At 47.5% G+C, this 21,579-nt stretch overlaps 1 protein-coding gene across 1 annotated transcript in view; it reads right to left on the minus strand.

Moving 5' to 3' along the window:
- The window catches only part of LOC138570297 (cocaine esterase-like), a 955,042-nt gene that overhangs the window by 676,595 nt on the left and 256,868 nt on the right, over window positions 1–21,579 (minus strand). The window contains exon 7 of the mRNA XM_069649071.1: window positions 55–159. Coding sequence (XP_069505172.1) covers window positions 55–159 — 105 coding nt within the window. The remainder of the gene's footprint in view (window positions 1–54; window positions 160–21,579) is intronic.

Below are 21,579 nucleotides of genomic sequence, written 5' to 3' on the forward strand. Positions count from 1 at the left end.
TGGTTACAAGCAATGGATGGTTATGGTTTCAGCAAGGAATGTGAGTTCATGTACCTGGTATATTTCTGGTTTAAGGAAGTCTGCCTCTGGGATCTTCTTCAGACACTCCACTATCGTAGGGGAGTCGTTGGTCTCACAGCCAGAGACATTTGCAAGTATCTGTTTATCGAAAAGAGGAAAATGTGCACTGTTAGTAAACACGCATTCATCTCAGACACCATTGGCCTCATTACGAGTATGGAGGCAGCCATGCCCTTAACCGGTACCGGGTTCCTTCAATGAGGAATAACCAGGTCATAACATAGGGCTCAATGGGAATGGGGAGGGAGCTAATAAAGGGCACGTTAATAACAGCCCGGTTTTAGCTCCCTGTTCCCCTCGCGGGACCTGCTAAGGACGCCTGGTTATAATGCCTCTGTACAGGAACTGTCCAATATGTGTAAAGGCTGGACAAAAAAGCGAAAAATATAAAATATCCTCTGTGGGGCGCCACACAGTGAGCAGCACAAACTGCCCCAATGCCCACACCGACCAGCAGTGTTGGCATTCAGAAATGAACTATTCAAATGGGCGGGCGTGATCCGCCAGCCATGCACCTTCCTGTCGCTCCTAATAAGACATTGTTGCATGGAGTCCACAGCGCTAACTATCTCATGCTGTCTGTTGGAAATGATCACCCATTCTTCAGATTCTTTCTGCTTCTTGCAGACCATGGGAAAAAATGGTTTATTAAAAATTCCATTGTTCGTTGCACAAAAGATTATTGGGAGGCAGGAATTAGGGGCGGAACCCTGAAGACCCAGGAGTCTTAAGAAGAACTTATTCTCCAAAAGCTGTAACTCACACACATGTAACAAGTCCCATAATGTGGCCCCCCAGTTAATTGCAGCCTTAGTTTGCGCCTCTTATACCTTCATGATCATATTCAGTGGTTGACCCTAGCCACATGGCCATACATTGTAAGACACCACCCAAAGATTGACTCATCCTGATTGTCTATTTCTGTATGTGGCCATTACCTGTCACGGTCGAGTGAAACCGCATAGCGAAGTAGTGGAGGAACTCATGGATCCTCAGGATGACGGCCCCACAACACAACATTGGGTTAATTTCCCTTTCCCCCGCCCACAGGCCTGGGCACTTCTGATTTTACAGCATTCATTGTAAGGTCCAAGTCCCTCATATATTCACTATACACGTCAATCTACGTCAGCAGTACCCTCGGTGTTCCGGAAATGGGCACTGTACCATCGGCATAAGCTAAGATTGGAAATGCCCCATTGCCCAATCCAGGATGGTCAGTATTTGTATCCACAAAGGCACTGCATAAACCATTGATGTAAAGCGTAAGTAAGACCGGGGCCAATACACATCTAGTCAGACCCCTAAGTTCACATCAAAGAAAGGTATGCATTGACCCCACTCCCCATATCTTACGCAGGCCCTATTGCCCCGAAGGACTGCTTGGAGAACTGCTAGTATCTCGAGGGGGCAACCCAAGGACCTGAGTACCATCCAGAGCGTGTGTCATGATCTCTGCTTCCAAAAGGTCAGGGTTTTCCCAACTCCCTTGGAAGCAGATCCATAACCCAGGTTCCGAGTGCCAACCAGTCCCAATTGGGACCTTTTGGACCCAGTCCTGGCGCCAGTGGCACCAGGCTCATAAATATGCCCAGTCCCAGCGCTGGAAGCGCCGGGCTCATAATGCTTGGGTGGACTTACCTGCAGCAGACCATGCTGCTTACTTGCCTGCCAGTTGAGTCTCTGATCCTCTTCTGTTTGGAACTACTTTCCTGTTGGGTGGGACAGGAGCCACTCCCTAGATTCAGAACACTGGAACTCTTCTGGAAAGCAGGAACTCTTTTCTTACCTAGGCGTGGCTGTGGAAGGAGAGACCTAAGCACTACAGGAGGCTATTTAAACCACACCCGATGGATGAATCTTGCTTTGCGTTATTCTGCATCCTCAGCAGCAGAACGCTCATCGTGTCTTCTGCATCTGATCCTGGGCCTAAGGAAAAAGGCTTACCATTCTGAATCCAGTCTTCAGCAACACCTATAAAGACAATAAAGAACAGGTTAGCATTACGGTCTTCAGTGACAGCTCTTCACTTACCTGGTTCATCGGCTGTCACCAACGCCTCACGCTGCATTCCGGCATCTTAAAGACAAAGGCTTACCTACTCTTCGTGCGCTTCGGAGGTCTTCACACTGCATTCCGGCATCTGAAAGACAAAAGCTTACCAACTCTTTGCACGCTCCGGAGGCCTTCGGCGCTGCATCCCGCATCTGAAAGACAAAACAAGGTGCGTTTAAAGACATTGGGGAACTTTAATACTCACGTGCCATTACTCCTTTCCACATCTAACCCAGTGGGTATTCCGGCACCCTGCAGCCGCCCCGAACTTGTACCTGCAAAATAAAAAGACAGTTAGAGCGCATCGTGAAGCAGGCAACAAGGGCTTACTTACGTACTTCCAGGCGCTTCTATTCATCACACGGGCTCCATCTTCAACTCACTTCAGCCCGCCATCTGCCATCGCCGGAACCCTGCAAAACAAGAGACATCATTACTAAAGACTTTAAAGACATTAGAATTACTCGAAACTTACCGTTCGTGCAGTAAACGACGGACAGCAGTCCTCTGAAGTCAAGAGGCCTGCTCCCCTTATCCAGTGAAGAAACTGGTTACAGCACCCTGCCTCGAGGCAGATGGAGAGCACGGCGTTCATTTACCTAAGACATCTTACCCTTCGAGCCAGACATACAGTGCACAGAGGTCCAGCCCAAAGAGCCAGCCGTGTGTTACACATCACCTTTGAAGATACGGTATACGCCCAGTCAAGACCGGCGCCCCTACGGGAATCAGGTGAGCGTTACAGAACGCAAAGCCTACCACAAAACTCCTGTCCAGGTGCTATGGAAACCTCGGATACCGACCAGCTAGCCCCGTTACTTGGGGAACTAAGGGCAGAAGTGCATGCAGCCCGTCAGGAAACGAACGCTCTAAGAAGGGAACTGATTATTTCCAAGGAGCGAACAGATGATCTCGCTACACAATTTCTACAGTCACAAGCCGGACAGACCCCGTTACCCGCATCTGGGGGAAATCTTCCTTCTACATCCTCTATGAATCCAGTGCAGATCAACCTACCTGGGAATGTACCTCTGGCTCCGCCCGAACGATTTTCTGGTGACCCAAAGAGGTTTGCAGTATTTATCAATCAGTGCCGGTTGCATTTCTTATGCCGGCCAGCAGCCTTTCCAACTGATCAAGCTAAAGTAGCTTTCGTGCTTTCGTACCTTAGTGGCAATGCGGCAGACTGGTCGATCCCTCTAGTAAATCAAGATGATCCGGTCCTCCATGATTTTCAAGCTTTTCAGCTCAGTATGGAAAAACTGTTTGCAAGACATTCACAGGGGCAGGCCTTGGACAATGAGCTTCTTTCGTTGCGACAAGGTAATCAAGACCTTTTGGCTTATATTGCGTCTTTCAACAGACTGATAGTGGAAACTCACTGGCCTGAGGACAAAAGGATTACGCTGTTTTATAGAGGTCTACGCGGAGAGCTCGAAGATGTGTTAGCCCAAGTAGTGAATCCCCCACAAGATTGTTCGGACTATATAGACTTAGTCGTTCAAATAGATCACAGACTGCAGAACAGGAAGGCCGATCGTTCCAAGTTTGATGCTCGAGTATTTTCCAAACCGCCAACTCCTTCCAAAGGAGTAGACTCCGGGGAACCCATGCAAATAGGGGGTCTGAAAGGTCCTCTAACACAAAAGCAGCGGGAAAGGAGAAAACAGTTGCAATTATGCCTCTATTGCGGAAACTCAGGGCACTTTCTTCGAGACTGTCCGGTGAAACCTGCCAAGAAGGCAGTAGGAGCTGCAGTTACCAAAGTTACAAACTCTGAGCAGGGAAACGACCTCGCCCGACAAGAATAGAGGTCCTCTTACCGAGCGTGAAAACCAGTTCCGTGACCTCGCATTTCGTGATACCTATGGTCCTGATAATCCGGATCGATTACATGCAATTGAAGCTTACGTCGACAGCGGTGCCATCGGCAAATATGTGGATCATGAAATGGTTTTGAGGATGAATCTAACTCTTTGTCCCAAGGCTGTAAAGGACGTCATTACTACGGTGGATGGTACAGAGATAGCCTCCGGGCCAGTAACGCATACCACTCAAGAAGTGACGCTAGTAAGTCAAGATGGACACCATGAGAAGATCGTGTTCGATGTGATCAAGGCCCCTCAGTTTCAGATTATACTAGGAATACCTTGGTTAGAGAAACACAATCCTCTGATCGATTGGCGAGCAAGAACGGTCCAGTTTCCAGAATGTGTCTCTACTTGTCACCCTCCACCTGGTGTTGCACTGGCAGCAATTTCTTCAGAGGCTCCCCAGTTACCTCCCGAATACCTAGAATACCAAGATGTTTTCCGGAAGGATCAGGCTAACTCTCTACCTCCTCATAGGTCTTATGACTGCCAGATCGACCTGATACCTGGATCTACTCCTCCTTGTAGTAGAATTTATGCCCTCACCGAGCCTGAGAACCTTCACCTTCGACAATACCTGGATCAATACCTGGCAAATGGGTTTATTCGTCCTTCCAAGTCCCCTGCTTCTTCAGCTTTGTTCTTCGTTCCAAAAAAGGAAGGAGACCTTAGAACTTGTATAGATTATCGCTCCCTGAACCAGATCACCGTTAAGAATAGATATCCGTTACCTTTGATCCCTGAACTCCTGGACCAAGTCAGAAAAGCATGCATATATACAAAGCTGGATCTTAGAGGAGCTTACCACTTGGTACGAGTAAAAGAGGGCGATGAATGGAAGACGGCCTTCCGCACCAAGTATGGGCTATTTGAATATCAGGTCATGCCCTTCGGACTTTGTAATGCCCCGGCCGCCTTTCAATATTTTATGAACGATGTCCTCAGAGAGCTCATAGATGTGTGTGTTGTTGTTTACATTGACGACATCCTCGTTTATTCTTCATCGGAATCTGAACATCGGAAACACGTGAAAATGGTCCTCGAAAGATTGCGTCAACACAAACTTTTCGCTAAGTTGGAAAAATGTGTTTTCAACGTGACTGAAGTTGAATTCTTGGGATTCATATTATCACCTGGCGGAGTGCGTATGGATTCAAAGAAGGTCGATGCAGTTCTCAAATGGCCATCACCATCATCCGTAAAAGGTGTGCAAAGCATTTTAGGCTTCGCTAACTTTTACCGCAGGTTTATCCCCGAATTCTCTCGAATAGTCCAGCCCATCACTGCCTTGTTAAAGAAAAACAAACGTTTTGAATGGTCTACCGAGGCGGAACAAGCCTTCCAGGATTTGAAGACTAAATTTATCTCTGCACCAATTTTAAAACACCCTCGCCCCGAACTCCCCTACATCGTGGAAACTGATGCTTCAAGCCTTGCCATGGGGGCAGTTCTATCACAAAAGGACCCGGTAACCAATCAGTTGCATCCCGTGGCATTTTGGTCCCGCAAATTCTCGCCTCCTGAAATCAATTACACGATTACTGACAAGGAACTTCTGGCTATCAAGTCTGCCTTTAAGGCTTGGCGGCATTATCTGCTGGGGGCCCGACACACCGTTACTGTGATTACGGATCACCGAAACCTGCAATATTTGAAAACCGCAAAAGCCCAATCCTCTAGACAACTCCGTTGGGCATTATTCTTTGCCGAGTTTGACTTCATAATTACCTATCGACCTGGTACAAAAAACGGTAAAGCTGATGCCCTTTCTCGGATGGGAGTGGAAGAACACTTGATCAACCCTAAACCTGTACCAATCATTCCCGAACAAAGAATTCTGGGTGTAATCGCCACAGAATCCATAGAGGAAGTTAAGGATAAAGCCAGGCAACTTGTAACTCCAGCAGACATACAGAATTGGCATCTGCAGGGAAAGGACTTTGCAGTAAAGGACAACTTATTGTATTTCCAAGAACGATTATACCTACCCAGCACAGATTTACAGAAAAAAGTAATCTCTTGTTATCACGATTCTTTAATGGAAGGACATCCCGGTATGGCCAAGACCTCAGAAAAGATCAAGCGCTACTTCTGGTGGCCGTCTTGGAAAAAAGATATCAGAGACTTTATAATGTCCTGTGGAGTATGCGCCCAAAACAAGAGTCAAAAGGAAAGACCAGCAGGCCTCTTACGCCCTATTGACATCCCACCTCGCCCTTGGCATACGCTTTCTATGGACTTCATCACCGATCTACCTCCATGCTCCGGATACAATACGATTCTAGTAATCGTGGACTTATTCTCCAAGATGGCGCATTTCATTCCGCTCAAAGGCTTGCCAACAGCAGCAACTCTGGCCCGAGAATTTCTCGAAAACATCGTCCGACTGCACGGTTTTCCTTCGGTTCTAATTTCGGATCAAATAGTCAATTTATTTCTCATTTTTGGCGAAGTTGCTGTCGGTCGGCTCAAATTGATGTGAGACTATCGACCAGTCACCACCCTCAGACCGACGGACAAACCGAGAGGACCAATCAAACTCTGGAACAGTATTTACGCTGCATGCTGCAACAAACTGAAAAAACTTGGAAAGACATCCTTTGGATAGCCGAATATGCCTACAATAACTCTGTCCATTCGGGAACTGGGAAAACCCCGTTTTTTCTTTTGTACAGCAGTCACCCTCGAACCTCGGAGTTGGATCCCCTCCAAGATCTTGAAACACCAGCAGTAGACTACCTGCATTCTACAATCACCCAAGCCTTTAAGGAAGCTGTTTCTCACCTTCAAAGGGCTAAAGAACAATACAAGAAAGGAGCAGATCAACATCGGAAGGAAGCCCCTCAATATCAAGTAGGGGATCAAGTCTGGTTATCCACCAAATATCTACCTCTAAAAGGGCCACGCACATTCAACCCAAGATACCTTGGTCCCTATTCCATCACTACCATAGTAAACCCAGTAGCGGTCAAGTTGGACTTGCCCCCGCACATGAAGATACATCCGGTCTTCCACGTCTCTCTATTAAAACCCGTGCAACCTCAAACCCGACTAACCAAATCTCCAAAACCTATCCTAGTTGATGGAGAACTCGAGTTTGAAGTCAAAAGCATTCTGGACTCCAAGATCTCCAAATCTAAACTATTCTACCTAATTGACTGGAAAGGCTACGGCCCCCAAGAGAGATCCTGGGAACCTGCTGAATATGTCCACGCTTCTCGCCTAATCAAAAGATTTCAGCGAACATTTCCTGACAAGCCAAAACCCCCGGAGAAGCCCGGTTTGGGAGGGGCCTTGAGGGGGGGGTACTGTCATGATCTCTGCTTCCAAAAGGTCAGGGTTTTCCCAACTCCCTTGGAAGCAGATCCATAACCCAGGTTCCGAGTGCCAACCCAGTCCTGGCGCTAGTGGCACCAGGCTCATAAATATGCCCAGTCCCAGCGCTCGAAGCACCGGGCTCATAATGCTTGGGTGGACTTACCTGCAGCAGACCATGCTGCTTACTTGCCTGCCAGTTGAGTCTCTGATCCTCTTCTGTTTGGAACTACTTTTCCTGTTGGGTGGGACAGGAGCCACTCCCTAGATTCAGAACACTGGAACTCTTCTGGAAAGCAGGAACTCTTTTCTTACCTAGGCGTGGCTGTGGAAGGAGACACCTAAGCACTACAGGAGGCTATTTAAACCACACCCGATGGATGAATCTTGCTTTGCGTTATTCTGCATCCTCAGCAGCAGAACGCTCATCGTGTCTTCTGCATCTGATCCTGGGCCTAAGGAAAAGGCTTACCATTCTGAATCCAGTCTTCAGCAACACCTATAAAGACAAGAAAGAACAGGTTAGCATTACCGTCTTCAGTGACAGCTCTTCACTTACCTGGTTCATCGGCTGTCACCAACGCCTCGCGCTGCATTCCGGCATCTGAAAGACAAAGGCTTACCTACTCTTCGTGTGCTCCGGAGGTCTTCACACTGCATTCCGGCATCTGAAAGACAAAAGCTTACCAACTCTTTGCACGCTCGGGAGGCCTTCGGCGCTGCATCCCGCATCTGAAAGACAAAACAAGGTGCGTTTAAAGACATTGGGGAACTTTAATACTCACGTGCCATTACTCCTTTCCACATCTAACCCAGTGGGTATTCCGGCACCCTGCAGCCGCCCCGAACTTGTACCTGCAAAATAAAAAGACAGTTAGAGCGCATCGTGAAGCAGGCAACAAGCGCTTACTTACGTGCTTCCAGGCGCTTCTATTCATCACACGGGCTCCATCTTCAACTCACTTCAGCCCGCCATCCGCCATCGCCGGAACCCTGCAAAACAAGAGACATCATTACTAAAGACTTTAAAGACATTAGAATTACTCGAAACTTACCGTTCGTGCAGTAAACGACGGACAGCAGTCCTCTGAAGTCAAGAGGCCTGCTCCCCTTATCCAGTGAAGAAACTGGTTACAGCACCCTGCCTCGAGGCAGATGGAGAGCACGGCGTTCACTTACCTAAGACATCTTACCCTTCGAGCCAGACATACAGTGCACAGAGGTCCAGCCCAAAGAGCCAGCCGTGTGTTACACATCACCTTTGAAGATACGGTATACGCCCAGTCAAGACCGGCGCCCCTACGGGAATCAGGTGAGCGTTACAGCGTGCCTCTATTGACCTTATCAAAGGCACTGCTCAGGTCCATAAAAGCCAAAAGAATTGGCTCCCACTTGATGTATACAAGGTACTCTATCAACAAATAAAGATTTGAGGCTTGATCACCTGTGCCCACCCAGGGTCTGAAACCGCATTGGATGTCCGACAACATGGAGTTAGCTATAATCTACCCGACAAGCATTCCAGTAACGCTCTCCCAAAAATCTTGAAAGATGCGTCATGGAGCGAGATTGGCCTGTAGGTAAGTGGACTCTCTCAGCCTCACTTTCTGAAGATCACGAACATAATTGCCTTTTTCCATGATGGAGGTAGTCTGCCCAGCTCCAAAACAGCATCGAAACATACCGTGAGCAAAGGGGCCCATAGCACCTTCAGGTCTTGATAAATGCTTAGCTGCCTGATTAGAGATGGCATTAACCACCTCCTTCAGGGAAATTTTCAATGGAGTAGCGTGCATCGGTGAAACTGATAGCTCGCCAGGACCAGAGTATAATTGGGAAAAATGGTCTAACCAGGCCATCGCTTTTACCAAGGTCTCGGTCTCTGTCCTAATCTTTTTATAGCCATGACCATTGGCAATAAATTCCCAGAACTTTCTCAGAGTCGTTGGACGACAGCGCCTCAACCAATTCACAGCAATCCACTTCTTCTAACTCAAATCTACAGGCATCTAGAGTTTCCTGATAAGCAACTCTAGCTTGTGTTACCAACCTTCTGGATCTGTCGCGAGTTCTTAGAACTTCCAAGAGTGCCCTCTTGGCCTTTCTACATTCTTCATTATGCCAACCTCGGAGCGGGCCCCTTCTCAGGGAATAATCCTTCTGGAAAAAAACGACAGAGCCGCAGCCGGTTCAGCAAATGTTTCAACCCTTCTTAAAGAAGGAGTTCCTTAAGACCCATTAAAATTAACATTAATAAAGATGAAATTAAAGAAGGGACATTAAAGAACACTTCTTGATGCAATTTAGACATGTCAATTTTGGCCCATCAGATTTTTCTTTTGCCATGTAGGGTTTACCTTTGCCACACCTACATGACTCCTCTCATAGCCAGCCAACACCTTTCTCTGCCATCGAAAGGTGAGACGGGTGGGATGGTGGTCACGACAGAGTTCTATTAATACCTAAAATCCCTGTATCAAATTCCACTGCCTTATTGCCAAGCAAGCGTAATCTATAGTAAAAGCACTTAAATGATTCTTAAATGTCTGAAGGCCGGGTACATCAGAGGGTTCTCGTCTGTTCACAGAGCGAAAACCCCACTCTACCAACCAAAGAGAAGTTGGCAGTCCCTTGGCACAGGTCCCGCATCCCGTAACTGTGGGTTCATCATAAAGAGCCTCTGGCACCTCCGAACCCAATTTCAAATGTTTTATTTTTTTATTTATTTAAAGTGCATTTGGTTGCATTGCAACCTTTTCACACTACAGCAATAAAATAACAGTCAGTCGTGTACAAATACAACTACAGCATGTTAAAACCAGTAAGGTATCCTGATTTGCTCAATCGTCAAATTAATATTCACTAAAGTCTCTATTAAAATCAGTACATAACCATAGGAAATTAGTATTAAAACATTAAAAAAATGATGCATTAAAAGGTATTTCATTTCATATATTGATTCCATGACACTGCCGGAGCTGCAGACAGTCTACTGGCAGCTATTTCCCAACCATAAAAGGCTGACGCCGAAAAGACCAGTCATTCTGCCCCGAGAGCATCGCTCCAGAATTGGTCAGATGAGGGCACAGCATATTTGGTGTAGGTTCTGTTGTGTATCCTGTCCAATGGTTCACATTGGGTCAGGATATGCGGTGGGGACTTGATCTTTTTTGCGCACAGTCTACAGATTCTGTCTTTGTTTGATACACCTGATCCTTAAACGACTCACTCCTGGCAAATATCAGGGCACGTGAGACCGAATGTGCAACAGAGAGTCCTTCCCCTACTGGTTCCTATTGGATTCTTGCCCAGAATGTGCAGGTCGCCATTGTCCAAATTGTAGATACAGAAGGTAGACCAAGTTAGAGCCTAATCGCCTGTAGCGGAGTACAAGAGGGTAGGCTAAGCAATGCCAAGAGGAACTGGAGTACAAGAGGGAAGGTTTAGCAAAGCCCGGAGGAACCAGAGTACAAGAGGGTAGGTTCAGCAATGCCTGGAAGAACCCGAGTAATAGAGCATACATGCCAACATTCTGTGACCAAAAATCTGTAGGAATCTTAAAGTTTAAAAAATAGTCAGGCGAGGAGGTAATGATAGGAATAGGGCGCGTCAGCAGCCCATTGTCATTGAATGAGCCCGCCGCCACGGGTGCATTCAATGACAATGAGGCACCTGCCATGCCTTCTGCCACCAGGCCAGCTTGGGGGAGCCCTTGAAAGACTCCGCCGACCTGACGTGGTGGGGGGCTAATGGCACCTTTTGTGAAAGGAACCCGCAGCGGAGGGGCGCCCTTAGCCCACCGCCGTGGGCGCCTTTTACATCAAAAACCTGCATGCTGCGCCTTCTCCCGCTATGCCAGCTCGGGGGAGCCCTTGAAAGACTCCCCCGAGCTGGCGTGGTGGGGGGCTAATGGCGCCTTTTGTCAAAGGCACCTGAGGCGGAGGGGTGCATTTAGCCCACCGCTGTGGGTGCCTTTTACATCAAAAGCCTGCATGCCGCACCTTCTCCCGCTACGCCAGCTCGGGGAGCCCTTGAAAACTCCCCCGAGCTGGCGTGGTGGGGGGCTAATGGTGCCTTTTGTCAAAGGCACCTCCGGCAGAGGGGTGCATTTAGCCCACCGCAGTGGGCGCCTTTTACATCAAAAGCCTGCATGCTGCACCTTCTCCCGCTACGCCAGCTTGGGGAAGCCCTTGAAAGACTCCCCCAAGCTGGCGTGGTGGGGGGATAATGGCGCTTTTTGTCAAAGGCACCCGCGGCGGAGGGGCGCATTTAGCCCACCGCTGTGGGTGCCTTTTACATCAAAAGCCTGCATGCTGCACCTTCTCACACTACGCCAGCTCGGGGAAGCCCTTGAAAGACTCCCCCGAGCTGGCGTGGTGGGGGGCTAATTGCGCCTTTTGTCAAAGGCACCTGCGGCGGAGGGGCGTATTTAGCCCACCGCTGTGGGTGCCTTTTACATCAAAAGCCTGCATGCCGCACCTTCTCCCACTACGCCAGCTCGGGGGAGCCCTTGAAAGACTCCCCCGAGCTGGCGTGGTGGGGGGCTAATGGCGCCTTTTGTCAAAGGCACCCGCGGCGGGGGGTGCATTTAGCCCACCGCCGTGGGCGCCTTTTACATCAAAAGCCTGCATGCTGCGCCTTCTCCCGCTACGCCAGCTTGGGGAATCCCTTGAAAGACTCCCCCAAGCTGGCGTGGTGGGGGGCTAATGGCGCTTTTTGTGAAAGGCACCCGCGGCGGAGGGCCGCATTTAGCCCACCGCTGTGGGTGCCTTTTACATCAAAAGCCTGCATGCCGCACCTTTTCCCGCTACGCCAGCTCGGGGGAGCCCTTGAAAGACTCCCTTGAGCTGGCGTGGTGGGGGGGCTAATGGCAGCTTTTGTCAAAGGCACCTACGGCGGAGGGGCGCATTTAGTCCACCGCCGTGGGCACCTTTTACATCAAAAGCCTGCATGCTACGCCTTCTCCCGCTACGCCAGCTCGGGGGAGCCCTTGAAAGACTCCCCTGAGCTGGCGTGGTGGGGGGCTAATGGCACCTTTTGTCAAAGGCACCCACGGTGGAGGGGCGCATTTAGACCACCGCCGTGGGCGCCTTTTACATCAAAAGCCTGCATGCCGCACCTTCTCCGGCTACGCCAGCTCAGTGGAGCCCTTGAAAGACTCCCCCGAGGTGGTGTGGGCAAAAAAAATGAAAAAAATAAAAAATAAAAAATGTTACAAAAAAAAATGGTTTGCGGTCCAGAACACATCGATGAATGATAGAATTGGAAATATTTGACTACTGTATGTCTGCAAACATCACTCTCCCATCTCTCAATAAGGCTTGATGAAGATAAACTTCCTATGATACTGGCTATTGCATGCTTGCCAATTTCATCCGGTTCGGTAGGCAAGGTTTCTGGGCTAGCTTCACTGAATCCAGACTTCATACCTTTAAACCAGTAGGCGTTTAAACAAAACTGGTTTGCCCAAAGTGCCCTCCTCAAATAGTACAACTCTTAACTGTGTCAAATCTTCAAGAAATTGGCAATTCCAAATGCACTAATCAATTCTTCAATGATTTGGCACACAAAGTAATTTTAGCCGTGTGAGTCGTCTAAATTGGAGAGATCCCTTACTTCACCACCATGAGTTGCACATGCAATTGTTTTAGCAAGATATCCCGTAAATTTTGATTTCACAGAAAATGAACAAGGGTTTCTATTTTAAAAAAGCAAAAAGAGTATACTTCCCGTTGCCTGATGCATTTGTGCTACAATCGCTCTTTTATGGGCGACCCACTCATCATCAGAGTACTGAACCCTCAAGTAGTCGAAGTCATGGACTCTGTTAATACTTGTATGAGTTGCAGAACATTTACATTTTGTGTTGATCTTCCTTCTTGAAATCCTCATTTTTGATTTGCCTGCGTTGATGTTTAATCTAAATTTTGTGCAGAAGGTTTCAAAGGCATGCAGCAACCTGGGCTTGTTCCCAGAGCCTGCAGACCAAACAATGGACCTTGGAATTCTATTAGACTCTGTCTTATTTTCCATTTCCCAATTGCAGTTGTGGAGAAGCTGTGCAATGTCCAGCTTGCAGTTTCCGGCGTGTCCGCTCCTGAGCGGCTGCGCTGTTAATGCACCTGCAGCCACATGGCTGGACTATTGCAGTCCTGTCTGTTTAGGGCTTGCTAGGCTGCACACAATAAAAGAGCTGCAGCCCATTCACAATCCAGCCCCTTGGATTCTGCTCACACATCATAAAATCAGACGACTTTACTCCATTCTCTAACAGCTACGCTCCCAACCAGAAGACCACAGAAATTAATCGATACAAAATAATTGGTGCATAAAATCTCGGCCTACATCATCACTTCTGGTGAAGATAGGCTAATTTTCCCCTCTGCTCTGTTATTTATGCCAATGAGGAGACGTTCTTGGTGATAGCGTCATTTTTGTTACCTCCCTTCGCCCGATGGTGGATCTTCAAAATGCAGGCACTAAGGCAATGCAATTTGGGTCTTTTGATATGTGGTCAGTGCTGGACTTTGGCCCAGATTTTCCTAGCTCCAGAATCTAGGTGTGGGCAAAAAAAAAAAAAAGACAAAAAAAAAATGTAAATGCCTGGCGAAACCGGAGTACAAGAGGGAAGGTTCAGCAATGCCCGAAGGAACCGGCGTACAAGAGGGTAGGTTCAGCAATGCCCGAAGGAACCGGCATACAAGAGGGTAGGTTCAGCAATGACCGGAGGATCTTTCCCTCTAACTTACCAAGGGGAGCCACCAACCTCAACTGGAAAGCCTCTAGCACATACCTCATGATAGGGACGATTGAGGACTTGTATACCAGAATCTTGGCTTCAATACATCTTCCCCCTGAGAGTCAATAGTTTTTGTAAGGCTAAGCCACTTGTGCCAGACTTTATGGGTAATGTCATCCACCAAGTGGGCACCAGAGAGGTTTGGCCTTATGGAGATGCTTAGGAATCTATATTCTTTAGTTCTTTCTAGCTTTACACCCCTAACCACCAATTGTGCGAACTCTTAACGTGGGCCCTCCTACCAAAGACCATGGCCTTGGTCTAATTAGTATTTGGTCTGAGGCCCAGGTTAGTTGCAAACACAAAGGGCCCGCAGTGAGCGCTGCAGCCCTATTTTAGTGTGGTCTAATATGACTACGTCCTCTGCATATATCATGCATGGGAGACCCTCTCACCCATTACTGTGGAGGAAAATTCAGCACCTCACTTAGCCTCTGAGAGAGCTGTGAAATGTACAGGTTAAAAAGCAGGGGGGGTTAATGAGCACCCCTGTTTTACCCTTTGTTGGTAGGGATGGGTGCTGTTAATTCTGGCCTCTTTCTCACTATATAATGCTTTGATAAAATAAAACAGTGACAGATCTATTTGCCAAATGTCCCTTCAACCACCATTCTCCACACACCCGGATGCACTGGCCACTGACTATATCAAAGCCATATCCCATGCGGTTGACGGCATTGTGCCACTTACCCTTAGAAAGAGTAAATGCTCCAAACACACCAACTCCTGGTTCTCACTTGTACTCCTCGAACTAGGAGCCAAGATCAGAACTGCATTGTCCTCATGGCAAACCAAACCCAATGACTCCACTAGACTTGCATTCAAAATCTTATCCAAAGAATACAAAAATGCTATGATTAAAGCAAAGTCAGACTCCTTCAACACTAGGATTTCTAACGCCAAATCAGGTTCAAGAGAGATATTCAGCATCTTTAGAGAACTCGAGTCACCAGTTCCCGAAACACATACCCTCCCAAAGGATAAGGAATGGTGTAATAGTATCCAAGAAGCCATTCTCAATAAACTCAACTTGCTGCAAAACAAAATGACTGAACACCAACAAGCGCTGGGAAAGCTTATCTCATCTATTTCGCATAAACCCTCACTAAAGGTTCTGCTATTCTCATTTAAGGAAATGAGGAAACTAGAAGTGTCAGCACTCATCAAATCCATCAACCCCTCTAATTGCAAAGGAGACTCATGCCCAGCCCAGCTCATTAAAGAATGCACTACCACCTTAACACCTTTCATTACGGCCTTCATCAATGCCTCCTTCGCAGCACGGCAGGTCCCGGCCTGGGTCCAACCCTTCTTAAAGAAACCAACTCTCGACCCTAACACTCCAATGAATTACTGGCCCATTACGACAGTACCATTTTTACTAAAAATACTTGACAAAACAGCTTACCTGTAAGTTCACCATTTCCTAGAAACCAACAATCTGCTAGGTCTCAGGCAGTCAGGTTTCAGACTTGGCTATGGCACCGAAACCGCAATACCAGACTTAAATAATCAGATCGACGACCTTAGGAACGCAGGAAAACCACCATCCTCCTGCTCCTAGACCTGTCAGCGGCATATGACTTGGTGAACCATGATACACTCTGCCACCACCTCTTTTCTGCTGCTAACTTCCCTTCGGCAGCAACAGCCTGGATCACTTCATTTCTTCAAGAAAGAGTGATGAAAGTATTTTCAGATAAAGCCTGTGCTGACCCCAACTTCATTTAGTGTGGGGTCCCTCAAGGATCCTGCATATCGCCCACCCTATACAACCTTCTAATGAGGCCCCTCTTTAGCTTCCTGGACACGAGTGGCATCACATACACAAATCATGCTGATGACACGCAGAGCCTCATCCCCCTCACAGGGGACTACAAAGCAGACAGCAAATCTCTTAACTCCATATCTGCTGAAATCCAAACCTGGATGGTGGAAAATTGGCTATGTCTGAATTGAGAAAGACAGAGATTCTAATTCTGGTAACACCAGGCACCGTCAAAAAACAGGACGTGAAATACAACTCTTTCTCGGTTGACAACAAGCCCATCAAAGTTGCGCTTACTGTTAAAACCCTAGGAGTCTACCTGGAATCAAACCTCTCTATGAATAGGCAGGTTAGCGCCATCTCCTCAGCTGCAGCTTACCACTCAAAATTGATCACGGCAGCCAGACCATTCCTAACAAGAGGCAACTGCATTACCATAGTCAGAGCAATTGTGTGGTCTAGGCTAGATTATCGCAATGCACTCCTGGCTGGCACTTCCAATAGAAAAATTAGGAAACTCCAGACAGTACAGAATAATGCACTGAGAGCTGCCACTGGCATAGCCAAACGTGAGCATATATCAGCAACCAGAAAACTTGTCCACTGGCTACCTGTTAGGGAACGTATCCTGTTTAAAACCCTAGCACTTACACATAAGTGTCTGCACAACACCGCTCCCCTGTACCTATCTCAGAGGATTACCAAATCCTCCTCGGATAGACCCACAAGAATGGGCTATGCAAACAGGATCCCCATCCCCAAAACGCTCAGAGCAAGAGCGGCAGGAACCAGCTTTCCAGTCATTGCAGCCTGCTCCCTCCTCACATCAGGAACATTGACTCTTACACAGCATTCGGAAAAGCTATCAAGACACTTTTATTTGTGTAACCACTGTATTGGGTGTATTTACCTGCCTCAGTACTCACAAAACAAGGCCTGTGCTCACTGTAACCACGAGACAAGCCTCAATTAACTATGGAAACATGCAACTTGTTCTGTAATCTTGTAATCATGCATTTCCTGTAAGAAAGTCATATTCTTGCAACAGCGCCTCGATGCCCTTGGGCTGTAGGGCGCTATACAAATTCAAATAAATAAAATACTTGATCTTTCAACGCTATCAAAAGCAGCTGGAAAGTCTAAAGAGCAGAAATAGAGAGACATGCCTGGGTAACATTGAGTATCTGGCATTAGCGTCAGTAGGGTCCAGATTGAATGGGATGTAGCACAACCCTTCCTGAAGCCTGTTTGCTGGTCCCCTAGTAAGTCTTATTGTACCACCCATGCAGCAAGCAATTCTAGTAACAGGTTAGCAAATATTTTATAGCCAGGAGTCTATAGTTGCCCGGCAGGTTACTGGCCCCTTTTTGTGAAGAGCAATTACAATTGCAGTTTTCCAAGTTCTTGGGATAATTACTGTTTCACAAACATATAAAAACAATTGCCAGGTTCAGAGGCCGTTAGGGCCTACCGCGCTTGAAGCCTTAGTTTTAGTGATGCAGGCCTCTAAATCGGCCTCCTTAATATGCAAGCTCACTATTGAATGTGCCATGGGTTTAACTTCCCAAGACCAATTTTTCCCACCATCAAAGGCCGTTTCAATGAACCCAACCCATTTTGCACCAGTTACCCCTACCAACTCATTGGGTTCCACAGGATTCGTCTGTGATCCCCTGAGCCAGTGCCAGAATTTCCTCAAACAATGTTTCCTTATCAGCCTATTTAGGGATCTCCAGCCCATGCCGTTTTGCAAGAACCTATGGTTCCTGAGCCAGTTCTTATACCTGGCCCTGAGTCTAACTAGTCCTTTTCTCTTTTCATCGGCCAACACTGTGCAATTTCTATTTATTTTTCGTGTGGCTTCTTCTTGAGACGGCACTCTCAAAGCGTTGAATCTCCCTCCGGCGGCCGTTGTGTTTAGTAACCTGTCTGTGCTCAAACGGGTCAGATAGGGAATATAAATTACTTAGATCTTTGTGATACCATGCCGGCAATTCACTTTCAGCAAGACCACTATTTCTCAAATATAGATTCAGCTGCTCTATCTTTCTCACTGACCAGCGGAGTCTATTTCCCCCGGGGTTGACCTCTGTCTCTACCAATATCCTGGGTCCTACCACCATTCCTTAAAAGCACTGCATGATCGCTTGCCTTGGTAATTCTCATCTCCAGCACAGGATTGTACCCAGCTAGGCGGTCATTTATAAATATAAAATCGATTCGGCTTCTGGGGGGACCATTTGACTAAGTCATCTTGCCTATCCCTTCTCCCTCACTTAATGGTGAAAGTTCAAACTCAGCCATGGCTCATATCCACTCCCTGGTCCTCACAGTCTGTCCCAGTTTTCTACCTGCCCCCACGGCCCCTTCAGGCTCAAAGACACAATCTATGTTGAAATCCCCAGTTACAATAATAATAATTCCTCCTGGGAAGTGTGATACCCAATCTCTAAGCGTCTCCACGATGGTGTCCATTATTTCTGTTGTCATTGCACCTCCCGGGGGGTCGTACAGGGTTGCCAGCAAAGTTGGTACAGTGCTGACACCTAAGTTCTTTATATATGCTTCTAAAAAGTTGGGGTGTGCCAAACCTGGACAGAACTCTGGGAGGTTGGGGATTACTCTGGCCCCAATACAACGGTCACCCTTGGGTCTGCCTTTCAGGGTGGACGGACCCATGCCAGCTGGAAGATTAATGAGTAACCATCTAGGTCGAACGTGTCATAGAGCCAGGTCTCCTGCAGGCAGAAAACACATGGCACTCATCAATATTTTCAAAATGTTGGGATTAAGTAGGAATGAGCTGTGGCCCCTGGAATTCCATGAGAGAATGTGCAGAGCATTAGGGGCTGCCACTGCCTTCTGTCACTGTAATGCCTGGGGTATCTCAGCCCATCTTCCACTCTGCCTCAAAAGCTCCGGGGCCGGGTTCTTTACCCAGGATCAGCTCCGGGGTTCCTTTGGGTGCGTCGCCCCGTTGCTTAAGGCTTTTAGAGCAGTAGGAACAAAAACCAAAATTTCAAAACCCAGCTGGCTTAAGGCCCTCGCGTTGTTGCATGTACGTTCCACCACCAAAGGAGACACCAAAGTTGCCACCACCCAATTGTCAATGCTGTTATATTTGGGCAATTACAGCTTAGTAAGATCCTTCATCATAATCAAGCCCCAGGTCCGGGATCATCTATCTGGAAAAGGGCTATGCGCTGTTGTTGTTTTTCTCCATGATATTAATATGCAGTAGGTCAGTCCATACAGGGTCAATCCTTTGAACTCCTAGGCCCCAAGCACTGGGCCTTAATTGTTCAAACCGGTCAGCCCATGTTAATTGCGTGCCAAGTGCCAATAAGTGGCTTTGTTGTGAGACAGACATTTCTCGGGGATTAGCTTTCGGGTCGACAGCTACCACCAAAATTGGAAGCGTCAATGAAAGTTCCCCTCGGACGTCACCCCTCCCACTTGACTGCATACCTTCTACAAACATTGTTGACATTGTAATCCCCCCAGCACAAGAATCATATTAGGGCTATAGCAGTGAATCACCAAATCCTCAATGAAAATCTTAAAGGTGTTCACATCCGATTTGTGTGGGCCATTATAAAAATGGAGTATGACCACATGATCACCTCCAAGCAGATGAAAAGAAATTATCTGAAGAAAGTTCATGCCAGTAGCAATGACCTCAATCCCGCAGTCATAAGATGCTCTTACCAGTGTAGTGAAGCCCCCAGAACCAAGCCCTCTTTTATTCTTACTAGCTGCAATCGAATATGTTACAAAGCCATCCAAGAAAAGATATTCCACATCCCAAGTTTCTTCCAGCAATATTACATCATGGAATTTTATAAAAGGATGATATGCCCTGCTCCCCAAATTTAGTTTTGGCAGAATCAGAACAACTTCACAACCAACTGAGAGGCAGAAGGGAGGGCTCTGAGGAAACTAGTCATTCAGTCTCCTCAGAGTCAGATAAAACCTCAAAACGATTGGTGAGCTGGGACACCACCCGCCGCGTATTCTTCTGACCGTTGCTTGCGTAGAAGAAAGGGCCCAAAAGCTAGCAAAGGGTCCCTCATTTGCCTGATGCAACGAGCCCTTATCAACTTTTGTGAACGCAGCATCTCATCTATAAGTATTGCCATGGAGATATGAACCCCCAAGAAATTCCAGGGGTTAAAATAATCCAAAGGACCACGCTTACAATCAGAAAAAGGAACAAGTTACTTATCTGTAACTGTTGTTCTCCAGCATGGGGTCTGGCATGGATTCACATGCTCATGAATATTCCCCGTTGTTAGGGAGAATTCTCATTCTATGGCTAATTTCCCTTACCTAGTGAGTCCCTCAGCAGCTTTGCTGGATTTTTGGAGTTTATTTTTTCCACTTGGTAAGAGTATGAGCTTTTCCCCCACTCTTACCCATGTTTTGCCATGTGTATTTCATCTGTTTTGTTGCGATTGTGGACTCTGGAGTACACCACTTCAGTAGCCCCCTTCCTTTGTGTGTTGCACAGCACCTTCAGTGCAGTGACACAGGGTTGTCTTTTAGACTTCCCACCGACTCCATTTCTGGGGCTGACTACTGTACCCCAGAAAAGGGTAAAGTTGCCATTAACTTTACATAGTCATTTAACCACAGATCCAGTACACCCCATCCTACATGGAGTATTGGAACGGGTTAATTCTAAGCCTTACCTCTTGGAGCATTGTTTTGCTCCCTTAACATTAAGACTTGGCTGGTGGCAGTGGTATCTAATTTTCCTACGGCGATTATATTACATAAAGTGGTATTGTTTTAGGCTATTTTAGTAGCCTCAAACTCTAAACCCGCTAGTCCAAATACTCTTTATTTCGGCTCCGGTTGGGTTTAATCACCATTTCTATTTATTAACATCCTTCTTGGGTATTTCCTTTGTTCGCCGAACTAGGCGGGCTTCTGACCAGAAGCCCTCCTTTGGTGTCTGGGTGTCTAGGTGGGCTGAATGTGAGGGAGGGGTGTAGTCTCCCTCTGCACAGGGTCTCCTTGGAGACCCAAGCTGCATTTTGTGTTGATTGGCTGAGGTGGTTGTCCGGGCTGGACAACCCCCCTGTTGAGTGATTGACAGCCAGGCTGTGTGAATGGGGGATTTTGGAATAAAAGGCAGGACTCTTGAGCTAGAAGGCAGAGTCGCCTCTGGAACTACAAGGAACCGAAGAGAAGTGGAGAAGACGACGGCTGTTGCACCCCCGAGTCGCGATGAAGCCCTGCTGCCGTCCTGAGCTATCTACCCCTTCAACGACTAAGAGAAGATCCAGTCCAAAGTCTTCTTCCCTTGAGCCTGGTGGGATCAACCAGCTCGTCTTTTCTTCAGTCAGAGAATCCTCTTCGTGGTTGAAATCTCTGCACACTGCTGTGGTGGTCCGGATAGCCATCAGAAGAGCCATCTCGTGATTTAAAGGAGCGCATCTTTTATTCATCGTTGTCTTTTTCGCTGCTGCTGGCCTCATCCCTGGGTAGTGCAGATCACTCCAGATGTCCTCCTTCTTGTCCCCACGACTGAAGCCGCAGGAATAGTGAGTCTGCAGGAACTACCAGGAACAACTGCTGTGGCGCCAGCTTTCTCCAACGGAATAAGGTACTGTGCACATTTGGTCATTCTATCAGTCTGACTAGCCGGAATCGGGGTGAACCCTTTTCCTCCACAAAGATTTGTT

The sequence above is a fragment of the Ambystoma mexicanum genome, chromosome 2q (genome assembly GCF_040938575.1).
Source record: "Ambystoma mexicanum isolate Mex_15411 chromosome 2q, UKY_AmexF1_1, whole genome shotgun sequence".
Lineage (NCBI taxonomy): Eukaryota > Metazoa > Chordata > Amphibia > Caudata > Ambystomatidae > Ambystoma > Ambystoma mexicanum.